The 24,843-nt window shown below is 44.6% G+C and overlaps 2 protein-coding genes across 2 annotated transcripts; one reads left to right on the top strand and one right to left on the bottom strand.

The window, feature by feature from the left end:
• The first annotated feature begins 4,324 nt into the window (after positions 1 to 4,324).
• Positions 4,325 to 6,480, top strand: kcnk12l (potassium channel, subfamily K, member 12 like). The gene is made up of 3 exons (XM_029699335.1): positions 4,325 to 4,661; positions 5,280 to 5,881; positions 5,948 to 6,480. Exons 1-3 carry the CDS (start codon positions 4,325 to 4,327, stop codon positions 6,293 to 6,295), a joined length of 1,287 nt encoding a protein of 428 aa, XP_029555195.1. The 3' UTR covers positions 6,296 to 6,480.
• A 1,213-nt stretch (positions 6,481 to 7,693) lies between these two features.
• ppm1nb (protein phosphatase, Mg2+/Mn2+ dependent, 1Nb (putative)) lies at positions 7,694 to 24,642 on the bottom strand. Its single transcript, XM_029700777.1, has 6 exons — positions 23,828 to 24,642; positions 22,667 to 23,238; positions 9,842 to 9,959; positions 8,807 to 8,921; positions 8,612 to 8,675; positions 7,694 to 8,436 (listed from the first exon to the last, which is right to left on the bottom strand). Exons 1-6 carry the CDS (start codon positions 24,222 to 24,224, stop codon positions 8,407 to 8,409), a joined length of 1,296 nt encoding a protein of 431 aa, XP_029556637.1. The 5' UTR covers positions 24,225 to 24,642; the 3' UTR covers positions 7,694 to 8,406.
• Positions 24,643 to 24,843: the final 201 nt, after the last annotated feature.

Below are 24,843 nucleotides of genomic sequence, written 5' to 3'. Positions count from 1 at the left end.
GCTCTGGTCAGCTTAGTTCAGGGATGGGCAACTGGTGGCCCCTTTAATGTCCCCCAGATCAACCCCCTCCCCCCCCCTAAACTTGTTATCATGGTTGAATTACTGGCCTAGGGGCCCCCATTGATTTTGTTAGTCAGTCTCACTCAGATATCATATTAAAAACTGCAAACATTTCTCTCCACCCTATGGAAAAATGTGTAGAATTGCAGGAAATTAGCTGTAAAACTGTGGCCCCTCATGATGAGTTCAGATTTTTGTGGCCCCCCACCCCCATCAAAGTTGCCCATCCCTGGATTTTTTCATTGACTGTGTAATACTGTATATGAACCTGCTCTTTTCATGACATAGACTGACCAGGTGAATCAAGGTGAAAGCTATGATCCCTTATTGATGTCACCTGTTAAATCCATTTCAATCAGTGTAGATGAAGGGGAGGAGACATGTTAAAAAATGATTTTTAAGCCTTGAGACATGGATTGTCTACGTGTGCCATTTAGAGGGTGAATGGGCAAGACAAAAGATTTAAGTGCCTTTGAACGGGTATGATAGTAGGTGCCAGGCGCACCGGTTTGATTGTGTCAAGAACAACAATGCTGCTTTGTTTTTCACACTCAACAGTTTCCTGTGTGTATCAAGAATCCAACCAACTTGACACAACTGTGGGAAGCATTGGGGTCAACATGGGCCAGCATTCCTGTGGAACGCTTTCGAAACCTTGTATAGTCCATGCCCTGATGAATTAAAGCTGTTCTGAAGGCAAAAGAGGGTGCAACTCAATATTAGGAAGGTGTTCCTAATGTTTTGTACACTCAGTGTATATAGTCTTATTTAAGGTAGATATAATTGTTGTCAATCCATTGTATGTTGCCTTTGTCTATTTTCTAATATGATACATATTGCCTTATTTTAATTATTGTAATGAATGTATATTAAAAGCAGTGGTGGAAAAAGTACCCAATTGTCATACTTGAGTAAAAGTAAAGAAATGACTCAAGTAAAAGTGAAACTCACTCAGTAAAATACTACTTGAGTAAAAGTAAAAAAAAAAGTGGTTTTAAATATACTTATGTTTTTTAAGTAAATGTAAATGCTGAAATATATTTAATTATCAAAAGTAAACGTATAATGATTTTAAATTCCTTATAAGGTTTCACAAACTCGGTCCTCGGGCCCCAAGGGGTGCACGTTTTGGTTTTTGCCCTAGCACCACACAGCTGATTCAAATAATCAACTAATCATCAAGCTTTGATCATTTGAATCAGCTGTGTAGTGTTAGGGAAAAAACCAAAATGTGCACATTAAAAACGCTGTATTAAGCATACCAGACTATGTGATTTTCTTGTGTTTTTTAATTTATGGATAGCCAGGGGCACACTGCAACACTCATCAGTTACAAACGAAGCATTTGACCAGAGATGTTCTCTTGATAAGTGCATGAATTGGACCATTTTCCTGTCCTGCTAAGTATTCAAAATGTAATGAGTATTGTTGGTTGTCAGGGAAAATGTATAGAGTAGAAAGTACATTATTTTCTTTAGGAATGTAGTGGAATAAAATTAGAAGTTCTTAAGAATATAAATAGTAAAGTAAAGTACAGATTAAGTATTTTTAAGTGCTTTATACCACTGACTTAAAGGGAAACTGTTCTGATGCTTTTTAGGCAACTTATTGAACACAAGATAACTCATGTCTTCATTCATATGACCTAGACTTCATACATCAGGTTTTTGCCAAAAGAAAAAGAGTGGCTTGTGATTTAGGGACATTGCCATGTTTCATTCTGTCCATAGCACAATGCATGATACGTGTGGTAAGTGCTACATGAAAAATAAAGACAGAAAAATAATGGATGCAAATAGAGCAACATGAACACAAGACTACAGCACTAAACATCATATTCTCTTAAAATAAGCTAATGAACACAAGACTACAGCACTAAACATCATGTGCTCTTAAAAAAGGCTTGACTACACACACTGATATATGATCTGAAATCACTAGAAGTGTCAGCTGAAGGATATTTTGCAGGTGTAAATGCAGGTGTCACTCTTTCATGCATGGCCTCTTTCTTCTGCACCTGGACACTCAGTGCTCCAGTGTCCTAGCATGAAGCCATGCCCCTCTAGTACCCCTCAGTCCTCATCCAAGATTAAAGGCAGATGGACAAACACAAAAGAGAACAAAGCCATCCTTCCCACACAACCTACAACAGAGAGGACTTGTACCTGAGGCATTTGGGACAGAAACGAAGAAGAGAGGAGAACATACATTGTATGTTGGTTGTCTGAAAAATATACTTAGTTAATCACTTGGTAAACTCCTGATAAGAGTATCATCAATGAGCTGTGAACCACTTCAAACGCCACATTTGCAATCAGATGTTGCAGGAATAAATACCATGCAAAACTTTCTCTAAAAGGAATAGAGCTGTTGAATAAGAAGTTGTTGTGTTTTAATCAGTTTACAGTCCAGATCCAGTGTTTTAATCAGTTTAGATATTTGCATATCAATAATATATTGAAGACCACCAGTCTCACTGCCCAGTGAGGAGGAAATGCTAGATTGAACGTTGATTACAGATTGGAGGACCTGAATAGAAAAGCTTCTAAAATCAAGAAATGATTATTACACCAATCAAGGTATGCTTGCATATATGGGTTTTATCCCTCTGATCTCTCCCTGCCTCTCCCTCTCTCTCCCTGTCTCTCCCTCTCTCCCTGTCTTTCTCTCTCTCTCTCCCTGTCTTTCTCTCTCTCTCTCCGTCTCTCTCTCTCTCTCTGCCTCTCTCTTTCTCCCTGTCTTTCTCTCTCTCTCTCCATCTCTCTCTCTCTCTCTCTGCCTCTCTCTCTCCCTGTCTCTCTCTCTGCCTCTCTCTCCATCTCTCTCTCTCTCCCTCTCTCTGCCTCTGTCTCTCTCTCTCCCTGTCTCTCTCTCTCTCTGCCTCTCTCTCTATCCCTGTCTTTCTCTCTCTCTCTCCGTCTCTCTCTCTCTCTGCCTCTCTCTCTCCCTGTCTCTCTCTCTCTCTCTCTCTCTGCCTCTCTCTCTCCGTCTCTCTCTCTCTCTGCCTCTCTCTCTCCCTGTCTCTCTCTCTCTGCCTCTCTCTCTCCCTGTCTCTCTCTCTCTCTCTCTCTCTCTCTCTCTCTCCCTCTCTCTCCCTGTCTCTCTCTCGCTCTCGCTCTCCCTGTCTCTCTCTCTCTGCCTCTCCCTCTTTCTCTCTCTCTCTCTCTCTCTCTCTCTCTCTCTCTCTCTCTCTCTCTCTCTCGCCCTCTCTCTCTCTCTGCTTCTCTCTCTCTCCCGTCTCTCTCTCTCTCTCTTCCTGCCTCTCTCTCTCTCACTTTCTCTCACACACACTTAAACAACGAATATATTTAAGTCTGTGATGGCAACATTTACGGATCAGATTGCTTCTCCACATCTCCCCCATCTCCATGGTCACTGATCATCAGATCCTCGGAAACGTGTACCCAGCGCAGGTAGGCTACCTCGAACCGCAGATCAAGTCTCACCATGACGACGGGCAAAAACTGTTTGAATAAATTGTGGAATCATCGGATTAATCAAGATATATAAAATCAGGTATGTTTGTCTCTATTTATATTTCAGATAATATATGATATTAATTATCAAAGAGCCTTATGAACATTTCATGTAACAAAAGAAAAATCTAAATTCTGAGAAGTGTAGGCTTTTGTGATGTTTTTGATTTTCAGGCATAGTAAAGAGCTCTAGAGGTTCATGATGGTTTTACTTTACACGACAGATGTCAGTAAATTTATATTCACATTTTGAGAAAAGATGGGAAAATGATTTGTACTTGTTGATTGAAAACAATGCCAATACCAAATGAATTGCCCACTGGTACCAATATCTTGTTCACAGACCAGTGCAGGATTCCAGAGTCATACACAGTGACCAAACAGTCAGGAGTTCTCTTCTATCAGTGGGCACATCATCACACAGCTGACAATCTGTGGAAGTGTTCATCAGATTCGGAACTCATAAGGGACGTGAATGACCACTCAGGACATTACTCCACATTGAGAGAGCTCTGGATGGACCAACCATCAACGTCCTCTGGCCTTGGGGGCCAGCTGTGTGTGTAGGTTCTCTGTGTGGGTACCCAGTTTGCTTTAGCACATTAGGGCTTGTTAAGCGTGTTGTGTGTGTGTGTGTTAGTGTGTGTGTGTGTGTGTGTGTGTGTGGTAGTTTGGTGTGTGTAATGTATGTGTAGTGAGTGATCTGAGTGGTGTTAACAAGGCAGGCTCAGACAGGCAGTGTATGTTAGTGCGGTGGTTGGTGTATCTGTGCCGGGCCAGCTGCACTCATGGCTCGTAAACGGGATGGTGGCTGCTGCCCTCTGCCCCTCAATGAGGACAATGCCCGCTTCTGCCTGCTGGCAGGGCTCATCTTGCTCTATCTGCTGTGTGGGGCAGCTGTGTTCTCCGCCCTGGAGCGCCCCTCCGAGCTCCGTGCCCGCCTCCTCTGGGACCAGCAGCTGGCCAACTTTACTCTGAGCCACCGGGTGAGCCTGGGAGCCCTGCACACGCTGCTGCGCCAGTATGAAGAGGCCAACGGGGCCGGGATCAGAGTGGATGCTCTTAGGCCCCGCTGGGACTTCTCTGGAGCCTTCTACTTTGTCGGCACGGTGGTGTCCACCATCGGTGAGTTGGACAGCTGCTCTCGTTGAGGGTCAGAGTCAGGGTATTTTAGATGCAGTTCTTTGTTGTCATGTAGATGCAAACATCCGAACACAACTGTCTCAACAGATACACAGTATAATGTAGAGGATGTATTGAGTAGATGATGGGGTGAAGAGAGAGGAGAGGAGGCTAAGGGTTGGTGCCATCGGTTAGACTCCGAGACACTATTGTCAAATTAGTTTAATTTCAATTAAATGTTGGCATGTGAGGTTGATTTGCTTTACTATGACTTTTTCACTGTGATCACTACTCATGACTGAACAATGCCCACATTTTTAACAGACAACAGGATTACCATCTCATCCCTTCTCTCCCTTAGCTCCTGTCTTCATGACTCATTCAGTCTCCCTTGTTTTTAGTTTATGTTAACATAATTTAGAAGTACCCAGTACTGTGAAATGGTTTTCCCTCACTAATATCAGCTACATTCATAGCATGAAGCCAAAATGATAATATCAATAGCCTCTCCACGTCTTTTGTCATCTCGACATGTAGTACTAATTAAGAACAACTATAGGGGAACTTAATTGACAAACAATTTTCACATTGACCCTTCTCTTTTGTACTCTTTCCCACCAGGCTTTGGTATGAACACCCCAGCTACCATCCCTGGTAAGATATTCCTGATCTTCTACGGCCTCATCGGCTGTGCCGCCACCATCCTCTTCTTCAACCTCTTCCTGGAGAGGATCATCACCATGCTGGCCTACATCATGCGTTGGTGCCACGAGCGGAGGATGAGGCGCTCAGGGTTGGGGGCTGTGTCAGGGGCCGAGGAGCCCCGCAGTGAGGAGGACAGTCTGGAGGGCTGGAAGCCCTCTGTCTACTACGTGATGCTGATCCTGGGGGTGGCGTCTGTGCTGATCGCCTGCAGCGCCTCCTCTCTGTACTGCTCCATGGAGGACTGGAGCTACATGGACTCCCTGTACTTCTGCTTCGTGGCCTTCAGCACCATCGGCTTCGGGGACCTGGTGAGCAGCCAGAGGGAGCACTATGAGGCCCAGGAAGCCTATCGCCTGGGCAACTGCCTCTTCATCCTCATGGGCGTGTGCTGCATCTACTCGCTCTTCAACGTCATCTCCATCATCATCAAACAGACTCTCAACTGGATCCTGGCCCGGTTGGCTTGTCCAGGCCGACGCTGTCCCTGCTCGTGCCCTAAGAGAGGCCTCCGCAGGCGAGTCTGCTGCCCCTGCCTCCATAAAAAACACTCTGGCTTGAGGCCTCCACCTGCACGACTCCGCCAGCAGCGCTTCAAACGCAACGCTGTGCAGCCCACCCCGTCCCAAGTCCCCACAGGGCGACATCGCTACACGGACGCCTCGGTGGAGACAGTGTGCGATAGCGAGACGGACGCCGGAGCAGGGGTGGACGGAGTCGCTGGGGGCCGGCGTCTCTCTGGGGAGATGATTTCGGTGAATGACTTCACAGCGTCCAATAAGGTGTCTTTGGCACTGCTGCAGAAGCAGCTGTGTGAGACGGCCCAGCAGGGCCCCAGGCAGAGCCACGTTCCTCGCCACAATGGCTTCTCTGGGGGTGTGGGTGCATTCGCCATTATGAACAATCGCCTGCAGGAGACCAGTGTGGACAGGTAGTCCCACCTGACCCCAACCAAACCTATTCACACCAACTCAGAAATAAAGCACTGTTTTGTTTGGGTTATTGAAATATTACTGGAGCTAGACTGGATGCTGGATCTTCTCCTGTTATGTCTAAAAAAAACTAGCAACGTTTCATCCTCAGAATGATCATTGTTTGTAGATCAAACAGTAGTGAAACAGAACAGTTGGATGCTACAGCTGGCCATACATATTTGCCAAATTTGTTTTCAATTTAAATCATATTGAGGTTAGCTAGATTTCTAGTTGTAGACATGATTATAGCCCACAGCATACCTCTGTTCTGTCTGACAGCTTCTCAGAATGCCAGACATTCATGACGATCACTGATCTCCTATTGAGACAGAATGATCCCGTTTGGTTCTGTGGGGAGATGCGGTGGACAGACACCTTCCATTTCAACAGCATATGTCTGGAGAGGGTTTGAGAGGCTCAAGTGATTGGCTGGAATGCAATGCTGAACGCAATCAGGCTTTGTGTGGAATATGGAGATGTGGAGGGGGTCTGGAGGAGACCCAGTGATTTATGAGAGCCTTTCAGATGTGTCCTGAGCTCCTCCACAACACAATGGATTTGCGTGGGGTGGCATCAGTGAACATAGAAATTTACCCATATTCTGTATTTGTATCCTCAGTCACCTAATGTCTAGGGCTCTGCTAGAGAACCTGTTGAATATGTATCACAGTTCAATTGTGTTGCGTTAATTAGATAGAAAGCCCTCAGACACACAGTATGGGAGCTGTAAAAGGAAGATAAAACCTCTTCATCTTCTGATGGCTGAGATGGAGGTCACATTAAAATGCAATGCAATCATCAAGATAACTCTGACAAATAGGATATTGAAATAAAGCACATTTAATCAAATATAGCGTTTGGAAAGGTATTTATGTCAATAAACGGTGTGAGAGTGTGACTATCTCATCCAATTTTTATGGATTGCCAATTTTCTGTGTTCATTTTAACAGTACCTAACTGATCAGGGCCCCTCACACCTATGCAGATATTTCCCTCAAGCGTCACCTTGATCATCCATACTTATCTCTTTACAACACGAACACCATGTACCATATTATCCTCACCAAAGGTGTTTCATAGCACACTTTTAAACAGGAAAGTAAAAAAATAAAAGGCTGAACACTTTTTTATTTAGAGACAACTCCTCCTGGTGGACATAAATGAAATTAAGTCTCTTCGTTGTCTGTGATTTACCATCCGCCAGTAATAATTGAAAACACAGTAAAACCTTTAATGATCTGGCATATTAGTTAACCACGTTAACTATCAAAATATTTGTCATTATAAATACGTAGTTGAAAGCCACTTGATGGAGATGTAAGTGGATGCTGTGGTGCTCTCCAGTAAATTCTCTGCAAGTTCTTATTCAGTCAAATCATCTTTATTTAGGCTAAAAACAGTCATGACTTTTAACATGTAGTGTCTATACACACTACACAGTATGTAAGTAAAGTACATACTCATTTAAATCCCATATGATAATACATTAACATGTTCATCAATCTACTGACCTTTCTTGGGTTTGTCTTGGTCATATCACTGTAACATGTTATTAAATCTACTGTCATCAAGGTCGGTAAGGCAGCACAGTACAGGTCATGCCAACCAGACCAAACACAGGACAGAGAGAGAGAGGTGTGATGACTCAACACTAAACATCAACCTGAAATGCATAACTATAGAAGTTGTGCAAAGAACACTGGTGCTAATTTTACCTCATTGAATTCAATTTTTAAAGAATATAACAGTTAGAATTTGACATTGATATCCATGTGGGATAAATATATGTTAGATGGGTTGTCAACTACTGAATCATATTGCTGAGCCAGAATCTCTGAGTTTAAAAATGTCAGGTCCTATAAAATAAAATGTTCCCTATATTGTAGAAATATAAAATCTATAGTTCACAAATTGCATTTTACTTGTCACATCAGGATGTTGCTTGGCAGGAGGGATGAGACAAAATTCCTTCCTCAGTTTCCCTTTTGTGATTGATTGAATTGCCACACAATGAAAACAGTTTTTATTTTGTCATTGGTTGTCTTCCTGAGACGTTTCCCAGACGACAGAGCCTAGACGAGCTTCTCAGAAACACCAAGCCCCTGGAGAAAGATATGGACTGCTGTTAACACTGTGAACTAACACTGTGAAACACCAAGCCCCTGGAGAAAGATATGGACTGCTGTTAAGTGATTGTGCATAAATACTGACCCGCTCAGAGATGACGTAGTATTGGTATAGTAACTGAGATAGTTTGATATATATACAAACACTTACATTAGGTGTAGTAGGATTGTGTGCCTCTTTCTTTTCGTAATAGGCGGAGATGATACAGTTCCTTCTGCAACACACAGGAAACAGGCTTGAGGACAAGCAGTGTCTCTCTACTCAGAGGATCCTTATTGCACTTTGTTATTTAGTACCTATTGCGCTGTAATTAACTTTTGGCACAATACACTCAGATTCACTAACTTGCTCTGCAGACCACCTCCAGGTGGTAAACCTGGGACATCAGTGTTTGCCAGCACAGTGAGGACAGACAGCAGGTCAGGATCCTCCCCCTGGGAACTCAGCTCCTCATAAATCTCTATCAAAAGGGAAGAGGGGAGCAGTTACAAGAAAAACAATGATTGAAATGATACATGTAGCGTACTTGACAATAGTGCACCTTCCCTCTCTGTGTCAATGAACTGCTTCACTCCACAAAATGAGTGCCTTTTGCATTCCTTTGATATTTGAAGTAGAAATTGTTATATTAAATGAAGTTGCCTTTAATATAGACCACATGGACAATTCAATAAATCAGATTTTTTATATTAATAAAGACTTGATAAACTGCCAAAAATGCAGCATTTTTACATGTCCTTTTAAGCATCCTCTGTGACTATTATAACCCCTTTAACCCCGATATTTCTCCAAGTTCTCACCATCACTGCAAAGCCCTAGTTATTTTGTTGCATTTTGTCAACACTGTTACTTGAACTGAACTCTCGTTTTAATATATTTTTCAAAAGAAGTATTGAACATCTAATAGTCAAATCACAGTGTAAAAGCAGGTGAGCTGGTTCTACTCTTTTTGGCCATTTTCTGATGTTTTGTGGTGGAAAACTGAGCGGGTCGATCACACCACGCCACAACCCTGTTAGCTATGAACAGACAGGCTAGACATTTTTTTACAGAACTGTTTTGGGGTGAAACTTGCATTCAATCGCCCCTCCTTGTTGTACACGACAGTACACGCTGATTTAAGAGTTTGCAGTTAATAGGCACTTACTATAGTATTTCTTTTATTTAACCTCTTGAGATGGGAAAACGTGTTTTTTATTAAGTTTAACGTGCTCTTTATGACAGAGTGTTGGTGTTTTTAGGTACTCAAAAGGCGCCTAATTTGTGGACTGGCCCAACTATAGTAATGTAAATCTTGTTGTAAACTGATTTGGGGTTAAATTGGATAAACTGAAGTGAGTGAATATAATTATCCCCACAACGACCCCCACAATACTGCACCTGCCACTTTAGACTTCAGCAGGTCTTCAAGCGCTGCCTCCTGGTGTAGTGCCTCTGCTGAGAGCTGGGGGGCGCCAGGGAAGCAGACCAAGATTATGCTGATGTTGTCCAGACTGCCCTGCAGAGGAGAACAAGCCAACCAGGGTTAGTACAGTCACAGTACACAGAGATAACCTCATGGTAGGATACAGTACAGACCTGACATAAGTACATCTCACGTTTGTAAAGAGGGTTGACTGTTAGCACATTTTAGTGATGTACGCTGTCCTCTGAACAGTGTGCGAGATAGGATAATCTTTCCCTCCATTATGTTAATGGTGAAAATGTATTGAGCTGTAGATATTGTTGTTGGTCAAGTGCCAAATCAGGTGAGTGCCAAACAAGTCTTACTAGAAGGCTACTAGCAGGATTACAACAGCCGCTAAGTAGTGACCTTTGACCTCCAACTACGACCACTTCTCTTCTGTGTTTGTCTGATCCTTACAAGATTAGGCCCCCTTTGTTCTAGAAGTTACCCCACTCTCAAATGATAGAGTACTGCCTGTCTTCCCTGTAGCGTACGTGGTGCATGAACTGCTGACTGCTATTCATTTGCAGATGATTGTTGACACCTCAACCAGGATTAATGGGCAGGGCAATTTGCGACTGTTGTTGTCTTCGTAATCAGTGGCTGTATTGGAGGGGGAGTGGTTTCTCCTCTCATAGGAAATCAGCAATTGGTATCATGGAGGTGTGCTCTTCACCTCTGCAAGGCAATTATTGCTAGTGCTTCAGTCTCCCATGTTTTCTCAGTGGCGGTCTCGTTGCAAATCTAAGACCGTCGCTGAAACAAAGAAGGTGCTGTAGAGTTGTTTTGCTGAGTTATTTGAGGAAGGAAAGAGAGCAAAGCTCCACACCACCCTCTTACTTGAGTATCTTACCTCCAACTATGACCACTTCTCTTCTGAAAAACAGCTTCTATCTCAATGACATCAGACTGTTAAATAGTCATCACTAACATAGAGAGGCTGCTGCCACATATACATAGACTTGAAATCACTGGCCACTTTAATAATGTTTACATATTTTTGCTTTACTGTACAGTACCAGTCAAATGTTTGGACACACCTACTCATTCAAGTGTTTTTCTTTATTTTTACTATTTTCTACATTGTAGACTAATAGTGAAGACATTAAAACTATGAAATAACATGGAATCATGTAGTAACCAAAAAAGTGTTAAACAAATCAAAATATATTTTATATTTGAGATTCTTCAGAGTAGCCACCCTTTGAATTGATGACAGCTTTGCACAATCTTGGCGTTCTCTCAACCAGCTTCATGAGGTAGTCACCTGGAATGCATTTCAATTTTTTTATTTTTTATTTCACCTTTATTTAACCAGGTAGGCCAGTTGAGAACAAGTTGTCATTTACAACTGCGACCTGGATAGATAAAACATAGCAGTGCGACAAAAACAACACAGAGTTACACATGGGATAAACAAACGTATAGTAAATAACACAATAGAAAAAAATCTATATACAGTGTGTGCAAATGTAGTAAGATTAGGGCGGTAAGGCAATAAATAGGCCATAGTGGCGAAATAATTACAATTTCGCATTAACACTGGAGTAATAGATGTGCAGATGATGATGTGCAAGTAGAGATTCTGGGGTGCAAAAGAGCAAGAGGGTAAGTAATAATATGGGGATGAGGAGGTCGGGTGTGCTATTTACAGATTGGCTGTGTACAGGTGCAATGATCGGTAAGCTGCTCTGACAGCTGATGCTTAAAGTTAGAGAGGGAGATATAAGACTCCAGCTTCAGTGATTTTTGCTGTTCGTTCCAGTCATTGGCAGCAGAGAACTGGAAGGAAAGGCGGCCAAAGGAAGTGTTGGTTTTGGGGATGACCAGTGAAATATACCTGCTGGAGTGCGTGCTACGGGTGGGTGTTGCTATGGTGACCAGTGAGCTGAGATAAGGCGTGGCTTTACCTAGAAAAGAGTTATAGATGACCTGGAGCCAGTGGGTTTGGCAATGAATATGTAGTGAGGCCAGCCAATGAGAGGACACAGGTTGCAGTGGTATATGGGGCTTTGGTGACAAAACGGGGGACCAGTACGGAGAATAATTTTTTTTAATGAAATGTATGCATTCACTACTGTAAGTCGCTCTGAATAAGAGCGTCTGCTAAATGACTAAAATGTAAATGTGAATGTAAAACGGATGGCACTGTGATAAACTACATCTAGTTTGCTGAGTAGAGTGTTGGAGGCTATTTTGTAAATGACATCGGCGAAGTCATGGATCGGTAGGATAGTCAGTTTTACGAGGATGTTTGGCAGCATGAGTGGAGGCTTTCTTGCGATATAGGAAGCCGATTCTAGATTAAATTTTGTATTGGAGATGCTTAATGTGAGTCTGGAAGGAGAGTTTGCAGTCTAACCAGACACCTAGGTATTTGTAGTTGTCCACATATTCTAAGTCAGAACCGTCCAGAGTAGTGATGCTAGTCGGGCGGGCGGGTGCGGGCAGCAATCGGTTGAAGAGCATGCATTTAGTTTTACTTGCATTTAAGAGCAGTTGGAGGCCACGGAAAGAGTGTTGTATGGCGTTGAAGCTTGTTTGGAGGTTTGTTAGTACAGTGTCCAAAGAAGGGCCAGATGTATACAGAATGGTGTCGTCTGCGTAGAGGTGGATCAGAGAATCACCAGCAGCAAGAGCGACATCATTGATATATGCATAGAAAAGAGTCACCTCAGAATTGAACCCTGTGGCACACCCAAGAGACTGCCATAGGCCTGGACAACAGGCCCTCCGATTTGACACACTGAACTCTATCTGAGAAGTAGTTGGTGAACCAGGCGAGGCAGTCATTTGAGAAGCCAATTAACATGTGTGCCTTGTTAAAAGTTAATTTATGGAAATTCTTTCCTTCTTAATGCATTTGAGCCAATCAGTTGTATTGTGACAGAATAGCCCTATTTGGTAAAAGACCAAGTCCATATTATGGCAAGAACAGATCAAATAAGCAAAGAGAAACAACAGTCAGTCATTACCTTAAGACATGAAGGTCAGTCAATCTGGAAAATTTCAAGAACTTTGAAAGTTTCTTCAAGTGCAGTTGCAAAAACCATCAAGCACTATGATGAAACTGTCTCTCATGAGGACAACCACAGGAAAGGAAGACCCAGAGTTACCTCTGCTGCAGAGGATAAGTTCATTAGAGTTACCAGCCTCAGAAATTGCAGCCCAAATAAATGCTTTGAGTTCAAGTAACAGACACATCAACTGTTCAGAGGAGACTGTGTGAATCAGGCCTTGCTTGGGCCAAGAAACATGAGCAATGGACATTAGACCGGTGGAAATCTGTTCTTTGGTCTGATGAGTCCAAATTTGAGATTTTTGGTTACATCTTTGTGAGACGCAGAGTGTAGCACAGAGGATGAGGTGTGATGGTGCTTTGCTGGTGACACTGTCCGTGATTTATTTAGAATTCAAAGCACACTTAACCAGCATGGCCACCACAGCATTCTGCAGAAATACGCAATCCCATCTGGTTGGCGCTTAGTGGGACAATCATTTGTTTTTCAACAGGACAATGACCCAAAACACACCTCCAGGCTGTGTAAGGGCTATTTGACAAGGAAGGAGGGTGATGGAGTGCTGCATCAGATGACCTGGCCTCCAAAGTCACCCGGCCTCAACCCAATTGAGGGGGTTTGGGATGAGTTGGACCACAGAGTGAAGGAAAAGCAGCCAACAAGTGCTCAGCATTTGTGGGGACTCCTTCAAGACTGGTGGAAAATAATTCCTCGTGAAGCTGGTTGAGAGAATCCCAAGAGTATGCAAAGCTGTCATCAAGGCAAAGGGTGGCTACTTTGAAGAATCTCTAATATAAAATATATTTTCTGTTATGTTATAGTTTTTGTCTTCACTATTATTCTACAACATAGAAAATAGTAAAGTAAAGAAAAACCCTTGATTGAGTAGGTGTGTCCAAACTTTTGACTGGTACTGTATATAATGTATTCTATTCTACTGTATTTAGTCTATGCCACTCTGACATTGCTCATCCTAATAATTATATATTCCTTAATTCCATTATTTTACTTTTAGGTTGTGTGTATTGTGTGTATTGTTGTGAATTTTAGATATTACTGCACTGTTGGAGCTAGAAACACAAGCATTTCGCTACACTCTCAATAACAGCCTGCTAAACGTGCACGTGACCAATAAAATTCCATTTGATTTTGTTATTTTCAGATGATCTCATTTTACTCTTTTGTAGCTTTGCCAACTATGTGTGTGTTTTCTATACCTGTTCGCTCCTCTCCTGTAGGCTTTACAGATGCTCCCCACCCCTTGGCTGCAACCCTTCTAATTTAGTGAACCCTGTGTGCAAAACAATGTGGAATTCCTGGTCTGTCTCTGGCAGCGTTTTGAACTCTTTCTTCCCCTCCTTCCCCTCCTTGCCTCTTTTGACCTCCCACTCACAAGGCAGGCAATATGCTTGACCTCATCTTACTAGAGGCTGTTCACCTACCTTCCATCACTGTAAATTTCAAGCTTCTGGCTCTTTTTGAGCTTCTCCTCCCTCCGTAGCCCTTTCCTGCAGTCAATGACCAAAACTACCCTATTTGGCCTCATTAATAATGATTATTTCAAAAACCTGCAGAAAGTCAGGTGTTTCTATGTCAAACAGGTGTTATATTCTGTGATGTACAGTATAATAAGTGTAATATTGGAATGCATTACATTTCAACTCTATTTGACACGGTACAGGTGTTTTCTTTTTTTTAAAGCCAATAACCAGATGTGTAAGGTGTATACTTCTGTTTCAAGGTAAATGTGTTAAAGACGACCAAGATACACTCTTTGTGACCCTGATTGAGCCCATTGCAGTAAAAGATCAATCCTCCCCTCCTCCTCTCGCTCTGAGGATTACTTTGTCAAACACTTTGAAAAGAAGGTTGACGACATCTCCTCCTCATTCCCTCAGCCTTTTGAGTCCACTGGTCCCACTCACACAGAACTACCCTACACCTTGACCTCTTTCTACCTCTCTCTTCAGATCAAATCCTGTGATTAGTGTGGTCCGGACGCATGACAACCTGCCCTCTTTAGTCCATCCCCTTCTCCAGACCATCTCTCATCCCATTCTTCATAAACTCATCCCTGACCACTGGCTGTGTCCCCCCTGACTTTATGAGTCGTTCCCCTCAAGAAACCAACACTTGACCCCTCTGACGCCAAAAATTACAGAACGGTATACCTTTCTTTTATTTCCAAAACTCTTGAGCATGCTGTCTCTGACCAACGCTCTCTCTATCTCTCTCAGAACAATCTTCTTGACCCTAACCAGTCAGTCTTCAAGACGGGTCACTCAACCGAGACTGCTCTTCTCTGTGTCACGTAGGCTCTCCGCACTGCCGAAGCTGACACTCTCTCCTTTGTTCCCTGTGGCTCAGTTGGTAGAGCATGGTGTTTGCAACGCCAGGGTTGTGGGTTCGATTCCCACGTGGGGCCAGTACAAAAAAAAATACATATTCTTTTTTTTTAAATGCATGAAATGAAAATGAAATGTATGTATTCACTACTGTAAGTCGCTCTGGATAAGAGCGTCTGCTAAATAACTAAAATGTAAAATATAAATGTTCTCATCCTCCTAGATCTATCCACTGCCTTCAACAATGTGAACCATCAGATTCTCCTCTCCACCCTCTCAGGGCTGGGTGTCTCAGGCTCTGCACACTCTTGGATTGCATCCTACCTGGCAGGCCACTCCTACCAGGTGACGTGGAGCGGATCAGTGTCTGCACCACATACATTTAATACAGGTGTCCCTCAGGGCTCAGTTCTAGGCCCTCTCTTCTTCTCTCTATACACCAAGTCACTTGGTTCTGTCATATCCTCGCATGGTCTCTCCTATTACTGCTATGCGGATGACACCCAGGTGGCGACACGCATCTCTGTGTGCCTGGCAGATACACTACATGACCAAAAGTATGTGGACACCTGCTCGTCGAACATCTCATTCCAAAATCATGTGCATTAATATGGAGTTGCTGCCTCCACTCTTCTGGTAAGGCTTTCCACTAAATGTTGGAACATTACTGTGGGGACCAGCTTCCATTCAGCCACAAGAGCATTAGTGAGGTCGGCACTGATGTTGAGCGATTAGGCCTGGTTTGCAGTTGGCGTTCCAATTCATCCTAAAGGTGTTCGATGGGGTTGAGGTCAAGGCTCTTTGCAGGCCAGTCAAGTTCTTCCACATCGACCTTGACAAACCATTTCTGTATGGACCTCGCTTTGTGCACAGGGGCATTGTCATGCTGAAACAGGAAAGGGCCTTCCTTAAACTGTTGCCACAAAGTTGGAAAAACAGAATAGTCTAGAATGTGATTGTATGCTGGAGCGTTAAAATTTCCCTTCACTTGAACTGAGGTGCCTAGCCCGAACCATGAAAAACAGCCCCAGACCATTATTCCTCCTACACCAACTTTACAATTGGCACTATGCATTAGGGAAGGTAGCGTTCTCTTGGCATCCGCCAAACCCAGGTTCGTCCGTCGGACTGCTAGATGGTGAATTGTGATTTATCACTCCAGAGAACGATTTTCCACTGCTCCAGAGTCCAAAGGCAGCGAGCTTTACACCACTCCAGCTGATGCTTGACATTGCGCATGGTGATCTTAGTCTTGTGGGGGGCTGCTTGGCCATGGAAACCCATTTCATGAAGCTCCTGACGAACAGTTATTGTGCTGACGTTGCTTCCAGAGGCAGTTTGGAACTCGGTAGTGAGTGTTGCAACTGAGAACAGACGATCTTTACACGCTTCAGCACTTGGCGGTCCCATTCTTTGAGCCACCACTATGCGGCTGAGCCGTTGTTGCTACTAGATGTTTCCACTTCACAATAACAGCACTTACAGTTGACCGGGGCAGCTCTAGCAGGGCAGCAATTTGACAAACTGACTTGTTGGAAAGGTGGAATCCTATGACGGTGCCACGTTGAAAATCACTGAGCTCTTCAGTAAGGCCATTCTACTACCAATGTTTGTCTGTGGGGGTTGCATGGCTGTGTGCTCGATTTTATACACCTGTCAGCAACGGTTGTGGCTGAAATAGCGGAATCTACTAATTTGAAGGGGTGTCCACATAATTTTGTATATATAGTGTGGCTCAGCTTGGATGTCAGCCCACCACCTCAAGCTCAACCTGGACAAGATGACACTGCTCTTCCTCCTGGGGAAAGCCTGCCCACTCCAAGACCTCTCCATCAAGGTTGACAACTCGAGTGTCCCCCTCCCAGAGTGCAAAGAACCTTGGCGTGACCCTGGACAACACCCTGTCGTTCTCTGTAAACATCAAAGCAGTGACTCGCTCTTGCAGGTTCCTGCTCTACAACATCCGTAAAGTACGACCCTATCTCACACAGGAAGCCGAGCAGGTCCTAATTCAGGCACTTGTCCTCTTCCGTCTGTATTACTGCAACTCGCTGTTGGATGGGCTCCCCGCTTGTGCCATCAAACCCCTGCAACTTATCCAGAATGCTGCAGCCCACCTGGTGTTCAAACTTCCCAAATTCCCCCATGTCACCACGCTCCTCCACACACTCCACTGGCTTCCAGTTGAAACTCGCATCCACTACAAGACCATGGTTCTTACCTATGAAGCAGCAAGAGGAACTGCCCCTCCCTACCTTCAGGCTATGCTCAAACCCTACACCCCAACCCAGCTATCCCCATTGATACCGTGTCTGTGCATCGACCTAGGTTGGGCAAAACTAAACATGGAGGTGTTCGCCTTAGCAATCTCACTAGAATAAAGACCTCCTCCATTCCTGCCATTATTGAAAGAGATCGTGATACCTCACATCTCAAAATAGGGCTACTTAATGTTCGATCCCTCACTTCAAAGGCAGTTATAGTCAATGAACTAATCACTGATCATAATCTTGATGTGATTGGCCTGACTGAAACATGGATTAAGCCTGATGAATTTACTGTGTTAAATGAGGCCTCACCTCCTGGTTACACTAGTGACCATATCCCCCGTGATTCCCGCAAAGGCGGAGGTGTTGCTAACATTTACGATAGCAAATTTCAATTAACAAAAAAAACAACAACGTTTTCGTCTTTTGAGCTTCTAGTCATGAAATCTATGCAGCCTACTCAATCACTTTTTATAGCTACTGTTTACAGGCCTCCTGGGCCATATACAGCGTTCCTCACTGAGTTCCCTGAATTCCTATCGGACATTGTAGTCACAGCAGATAATATTCACATTTTTGGTGACTTTAATATTCACATGGAAAAGTCCACAGACCCACTCCAAAAGGCTTTCGGAGCCATCATCGACTCAGTGGGTTTTGTCCAACATCTCTCTGGACCTACTCACTGCCACAGTCATACTCTGGACCTAGTTTTGTCCCGTGGAATAAATGTTGTGGATCTTAATGTTTATCCTCATAATCCTGGACTATCGGACCACCATTTTATTACGTTTGCAATCGCAACAAATAATCTGCTCAGACCCCAACCAAGGAGCATCAAAAGTCGTGCTATAAATTCTCAGACAACCCAAAGATTCCTTGATGCCCTTCCAGACTCCCTCTGCCTACCCAAGGACATCAGAGGACAAAAATCAGTTAACCACCTAACTGAGGAACTCAATTTAACTTTGCGCAATACCCTAGATGCAGCACCCCTAAAAACTAAAAACATTTGTCTTAAGAAACTAGCTCCCTGGTATACAGAAAATACACGAGCTCTGAAGCAAGCTTCCAGAAAATTGGAACGGAAATGGCGCCACACCAAACTGGAAGTCTTCCGATTAGCTTGGAAAGACAGTACCGTGCAGTATCGAAGAGCCCTCACTGCTGCTCGATCATCCTATTTTTCCAACTTAATTGAGGAAAATAAGAACAATCCTACATTTATTTTTGATACTGTTGCAAAGCTAACTAAAAATCAGCATTCCCCAAGAGAGGATGGCTTTCACTTCAGCAGTAATAAATTCATTAACTTCTTTGAGGAAAAGATCATGATCATTAGAAAGCAAATTACGGACTCCTCTTTAAATCTGCGTATTCCTCCAAAGCTCCCTTGTCCTGAGTCTACACAACTCTGCCAGGACCTAGGATCAAGGGAGACACTTAAGTGTTTTAGTACTATATCTCTTGACACAATGATGAAAATAATCATGGCCTCTAAACCTTCAAGCTGCATACTGGACCCTATTCCAACTAAACTACTGAAAGAGCTGCTTCCTGTGCTTGGCCCTCCTATGTTGAACATAATAAACGGTTCTCTATCCACCGGATGTGTACCAAACTCACTAAAAGTGGCAGGAATAAAGCCTCTCTTGAAAAAGCCAAACCTTGACCTAGAAAATATAAAAAACTATCGGCCTATATTGAATCTTCCATTCCTCTCAAAAATGTTAGAAAAAGCAGTTGCGCAGCAACTCACTGCCTTCCTGAAGACAAACAATGTATACGAAACGCTTCAGTCTGGTTTTAGACCCCATCATAGCACTGAGACTGCACTTGTGAAGGTGGTAAATGACCTTTTAATGATGTCAGACTGAGGCTCTGCATCTGTCCTCGTGCTCCTAGATCTTAGTGCTGCTTTTGATACCATCGATCACCACATTCTTTTGGAGAGATTGGAAACCCAAATTGGTCTACACGGACAAGTTCTGGCCTGGTTTAGATCTTATCTGTCAGAAAGATATCAGTTTGTCTCTGTGAATGGTTTGTCCTCTGACAAATCAACTGTAAATTTTGGTGTTCCTCAAGGTTCCGTTTTAGGACCACTATTGTTTTCACTGTATATTTTACCTCTTGGGGATGTCATTCAAAAACATAATGTTAAATTTCACTGCTATGCGGATGACACACAGCTGTACATTTCAATGAAACATGGTGAAGCTCCAAAATTGCCCTCGCTAGAAGCCTGTGTTTCAGACATAAGGAAGTGGATGGCTGCAAATGTTCTACTTTTAAACACACAAAACAGAGATGCTTGTTCTAGATTCCAAGAAACAAAGACATCTTCTGTTAAATCTGACAGTTAATCTTGATGGTTGTACAGTCGTCTCAAATAAAACTGTGAAGGACCTCGGCGTTACTCTGGACCCTGATCTCTCTTTTGAAGAACATATCAAGACTGTTTCAAGGGCAGCTTTTTTCCATCTACGTAACATTGCAAAAATCAGAAACTTTCTGTCCACAAATGATGCAGAAAAGTTAATCCATGCTACCCAGATAAAGCACTAAATAAACTTCAGTTAGTGCTAAATACGGCTGCTAGAATACTGACTAGAACCCCAAAATGTGATCATATCACTCCAGTGTTAGCCTCCCGACACTGGCTTCCTGTTAAGGCAAGGGCTGATTTCAAGATTTTACTGATAACCTACAAAGCATTACATGGGCTTGCTCCTACCTATCTTTCCGATTTGGTCCTGCCGTACATACCTACACGTACGCTACGGTCACAAGACGCAGGCCTCCTAATTGTCCCTAGAATTTCTAAGCAAACAGCTGGAGGCAGGGCTTTCTCCTATAGAGCTCCATTTTTATGGAATAGTCTGCCTACCCATGTGAGAGATGCAGACTCGGTCTCAAACTTTAAGTCTTTACTGAAGACTTATCTCTTCAGTGGGTCCTATGATTGAGTGTAGTCTGGCCCAGGAGTGTGAAGGTGAACGGAAAGGCTCTGGAGCAACGAACCGCCCATGCTGTCTCTGCCTGGCCGGTTCCCCTCTCTCCACTGGGATTCTCTGCCTCTAACCCTATTACATGGGCTGAGTCACTGGCTTATTGGTATTCTTCCATGCCGTCCCTAGGAGGGGTGCGTCACTTGAGTGGGTTGAGTCACTGACGTGGTCTTCCTGTCTGGGTTGGCGCCCCCCCTTGGGTTGTGCCGTGGAGGAGATCTTTGTGGGCTATACTCGGCCTTGTCTCAGGATGGTAAGTTGGTGGTTGAAGATATCCCTCTAGTGGTGTGGGGGCTGTGCTTTGACAAAGTGGGTGGGGTTATGTCCTTCCTGTTTGGCCCTGTCCAGGGGTGTCGTTGGATGGGGCCACAGTGTCTCCTGACCCCTCCTGTCTCAGCCTCCAGTATTTATGCTGCAGTAGTTTATGTGTCGGCGGGCTAGGGTCAGTCTGTTATATCTGGAGTATTTCTCCTGTCTTATCCGGTGTCCTGTGTGAATTTAAGTATGCTTTCTCTAATTCTCTCTTTCTCTCTTTCTCTCTTTCTCTCTCTCGGAGGACCTGAGCCCTAGGACCATGCCTCAGGACTACCTGACATGATGACTCCTTGCTGTCCCCAGTCCACCTGGCCATGCTGCTGCTCCAGTTTCAACTGTTCTGCCTGCGGCTATGGAACCCTGACCTGTTCACCGGACGTGCTACCTGTCCCAGACCTGCTGTTTTCAACTCTCTAGAGACAGCAGGAGCGGTAGAGAGAGCGGTAGAGACTCTATCGCTCTCTCTACTGCTCCTGCTGTCTCTAGAGAGCGGTAGAGACTCTCTACTCTAGAGCGGTAGAGACTCTCAATGATCGGCTATGAAAAGCCAACTGACATTTACTCTTGAGGTGCTGACTTGTTACACCCTCGACAACTGTGAATATTATTATTTGACCATGCTGGTCATTTATGAATATTTGAACATCTTGGCCATGTGCTGTTATAATCTCCACCCAGCACAGCCAGAAGAGGACTGGCCACCCCTCATAGCCTGGTTCCTCTCTCGGTTTCTTCCTAGGATCTGGCCTTTCTAGGGAGTTTTTCCTAGCCACCGTGCTTCTACACCTGCATTGCTTGCTGTTTAGGGTTTTAGGCTGGGTTTCTGTACAGCACTTTGAGATATCAGCTGATGTAAAAAGGGCTATATAAATAAATTTGATTTGATTTGAACCCAAGTACTCCGCTCTGCCACCTGTGGTCTCTTGGCCCAGAACCAGCTTCCCCCTGAAGCTAGGACAGCAGAATCCCTGCTCATCTTCCGAAAACATTTGAAATCCTACCTCTTCAAAGAGTATTTTATTTTAAATAATCCCCACGCACAACCCCCCCCCTCACGTCCGATCCTGATGTGACCTGGGTGGGCTAATAAAAGCAGAGTCTGATGTACAAATGCTGTATGCAACCTTATCCTTTGTATAAGACTGACCCTCCACACAGCAAAGCTAAAGCACTTTGTCTCCCTTCAGGAACATGAATAGCCTACTTCCTCCTTCATGCACAACTGAACTGACTCGCCCTTCGACTATGATGGTGAAGTGTGTGAGAGCATTAGAAACTGTGACATTTTCAGGTCGTTGAGCAGAATCTCTAAACTGGAACACTGTTATATAACCGCCAAGCCATACTAAGGTGAGGATATGGTAGTCAAAGCCAGCCCAGCTCAGCTCACAGAGTATGTGTTCAATAGGTGTGTGCTAGTGGGTATGTGTTTGTAAAGGTATTGTGGCGTCATACATTCTCATGTCCCAGTGGTCTGTCTAAGCCTTGCGAAGGTCAGAAGGTACTCTTTGAGTTCTGGTATATCCTCGATAATCTTATTTCATGGGATTATTATTATGTAATGGAAAATAAAGCCATAGCCTCTGCAAAAATAATCGTTTTATTAACTAATGTTCAGTCTGTGTGGCTCATGTTTAACCAGATCAGAAAATTTTGCCCTGTGTACATTGAGGATAGTGCATCCACATGTTGACAGCGAACTGATACACTTATGCACCAACATGTACATGAAGGGACTATTTTAACAGATCACTGATGTGGTCCACATGTACTGATCTACAGGTGACCTTGGGTACTGACCTTATAGAGGCAGAGGTCAATGACCTGGGAGCAAACGTCCCTGAGGTCAGTGCAGACGCGCAGACGGCTGCGGATGAAAGCACACAGCTCCTCGTTGGAGACCGTGTCCCACACCCCGTCACAGGCCAGCACCAGGAACTCATCCCCGGGCGACCGCTCCACCACACACACCTCTGGCTCCGGAGACACCATCTGCTGGGTGGGCGGCCGGTTCTCTGCCCCCTTGTAGCTGAAGTCCCCCAGGGCGCGGGACACAGCCAGGGAGCCGTTAATACGCTGCAGGGACACGGAGCCACCGGCGCTCTCGATGCGCTCCCTCTCCAGAGGGCTGTAGGGCTTGTGGTCCTCAGTGGAGAAGCACACTTGGCCTGCCCGGCACAGCATGGCACGCGAGTCTCCACAGTTGGCAAAGTAGAAGTATCGTGGTGAGATGAGAGTGGAGGTCACGGTGGTGCCACCCCGCTCCCAGCCCTCACGGCGGGCTGCAGTCAGCAGGTGTTTGTCTGTGTGTAGGAAGCCATCTGTGAAGCTCCCTCTCACCCGATCAGGGTGGTCCTCTGGCCCGATCCCTCCTACAGGACACACCCGTACAGTTAGTACACACAGGCCGTACAGTTAGTACACACAGGCCGTACAGTTAGTACACACAGGCCGTACAGTTAGTACACACAGGCCTTACAGTTAGTACACACAGGCTGTACAGTTAGTACACACAGGCCGTACAGTTAGTACACACAGGCCGTACAGTTAGTACACACAGGCCGTACAGCTAGTACACACAGGCCGTACAGTTAGTATACACAGGCCGTACAGTTAGTACACACAGGCCATACAGTACACAAGCATAACACTGCTACTTTATCTTGCTAATCTCCAGTAACCTAAAATGTAGTGATCATTTATATTTATTACCAGGTATAAACCTCTCTAACATAGGCTATTCAATACATCACTGAGGAGTCACATGCTTTACTCCGATGAGCTTAATGTTACATATAAATATCTGCTCTCGAATGAGTCATCAACTCAATATATGAAGATCTGTTCATGCATCTCTTTTGTATCAAGCATCTATTTAAACTATGAGATGAAACAGGCTGATAAGTAACATGAGAGGTATGTCAAATACAGATGATAACATTTTGTCTAAGTTTGTTTCACCTGTAGCTAGGACCTGATTCAGCAGGTGTTGTGAGGCGTACTGTGCCACTTGGTTGCCCGCATGCCCATCAAACACAGCAAAGAAGCTCCAGTCTGCCAGCCCTGCACCCAGCTGAGGAACACAGTTGTGATAGTCTTCCATGTTGGCCCTCCAGCCCTGCATGCTGCCCAGGGCGTAGGTCAGGCCCCAGCGGGAGCAGCCCTCCTCAGTCAGCTTGTCCAGGACTGGACGGTCCAGGTAGGGGCTGGGGATCACCTCCTCCCCCTCCCCCTGCATGTGCTCTGCCCCTCCACGCCCCCCTACCTTGAAGAAGGAGCTGACCCTCTTCTCTGTCTCCTTCACCAGCTGCCGGACAAATGCAGGCATCTCCACACTCCCCTTCCGTGTTGTCCTCATGGCTACAGCAGCTGACAGTGTGGTTCTGGGTGTCCTCTTTCCCTCTCCTCCCCGCTGTGGGCCTGTGGGCCTGTGGGCCAGTGGGCTGTTGGCTAGGCCTGTGCCGTGCCGTGTGCTGCCTGCGTAGCCCTGCTTCTCCAAGCCTTTCAGAGCATGGCTTCCCAGGCTGATGCTATTGGTCTGGCTGATTTTATTTCTCTGTGCTGCTGCTTGCTGTTTACCCCCCTCTCTCTGCCCATCTCCTTCCTTTCAGTCCTCTCTTCTCTCTTCCTGTTCTCTCTGGAGATCTCACTGATCTGCACTCTCTCCTGTATTCATCCCTGCTCTGTGTTTGTTATTTTTGCCTCTCCTCTGTAGTCCTGTGATTTCACCTTCTCCCTCCCTTTTTCATAGCACTTCCCTCTTTCTCCAGCTCTCCCCTAGTCTTGTTGTTTGCCTCATCTGTGATTGGTTGGCTATTTATGTAGACCAATCCCTGAGCAGCATAGCTCATCGCTGTCATGCATGCGCTGTCACTTCTCCCTCCCTCCCTCCCTGTCTTCCTATCTGTGCCTCTGTTTTCCATCCCTCCCCACCCAGCTCTCTGCTAATCTCGACCTTTGATGAGTCTGGATTATCA

The sequence above is a fragment of the Salmo trutta genome, chromosome 19 (assembly GCF_901001165.1).
Source record: "Salmo trutta chromosome 19, fSalTru1.1, whole genome shotgun sequence".
Lineage (NCBI taxonomy): Eukaryota > Metazoa > Chordata > Actinopteri > Salmoniformes > Salmonidae > Salmo > Salmo trutta.
The sequence above is the reverse complement of the archived record's forward strand: the minus strand, read 5'-3'. Positions and strand labels throughout refer to the sequence as shown.

Bases quoted from the DNA above. Each gene is read 5' to 3' on its own strand.
- kcnk12l (XM_029699335.1), top strand. From the start codon at position 4,325: ATGGCTCGTAAACGGGATGGTGGCTGCTGCCCTCTGCCCCTCAATGAG. The intron at 4,662-5,279 runs GTGAGTTGGACA...CTTTCCCACCAG, and splicing joins CACGGTGGTGTCCACCATCG to GCTTTGGTATGAACACCCCA. The intron at 5,882-5,947 runs GTCTGCTGCCCC...CGACTCCGCCAG, and splicing joins AGAGAGGCCTCCGCAGGCGA to CAGCGCTTCAAACGCAACGC.
- ppm1nb (XM_029700777.1), bottom strand. From the start codon at position 24,224: ATGAGGACAACACGGAAGGGGAGTGTGGAGATGCCTGCATTTGTCCGG. The intron at 9,960-22,666 runs GTCAGTACCCAA...TCTCCTCTGCAG, and splicing joins TTGACCTCTGCCTCTATAAG to GGCAGTCTGGACAACATCAG. The intron at 8,922-9,841 runs GTGCAGTATTGT...CCCTTTTGATAG, and splicing joins GCTGAAGTCTAAAGTGGCAG to AGATTTATGAGGAGCTGAGT.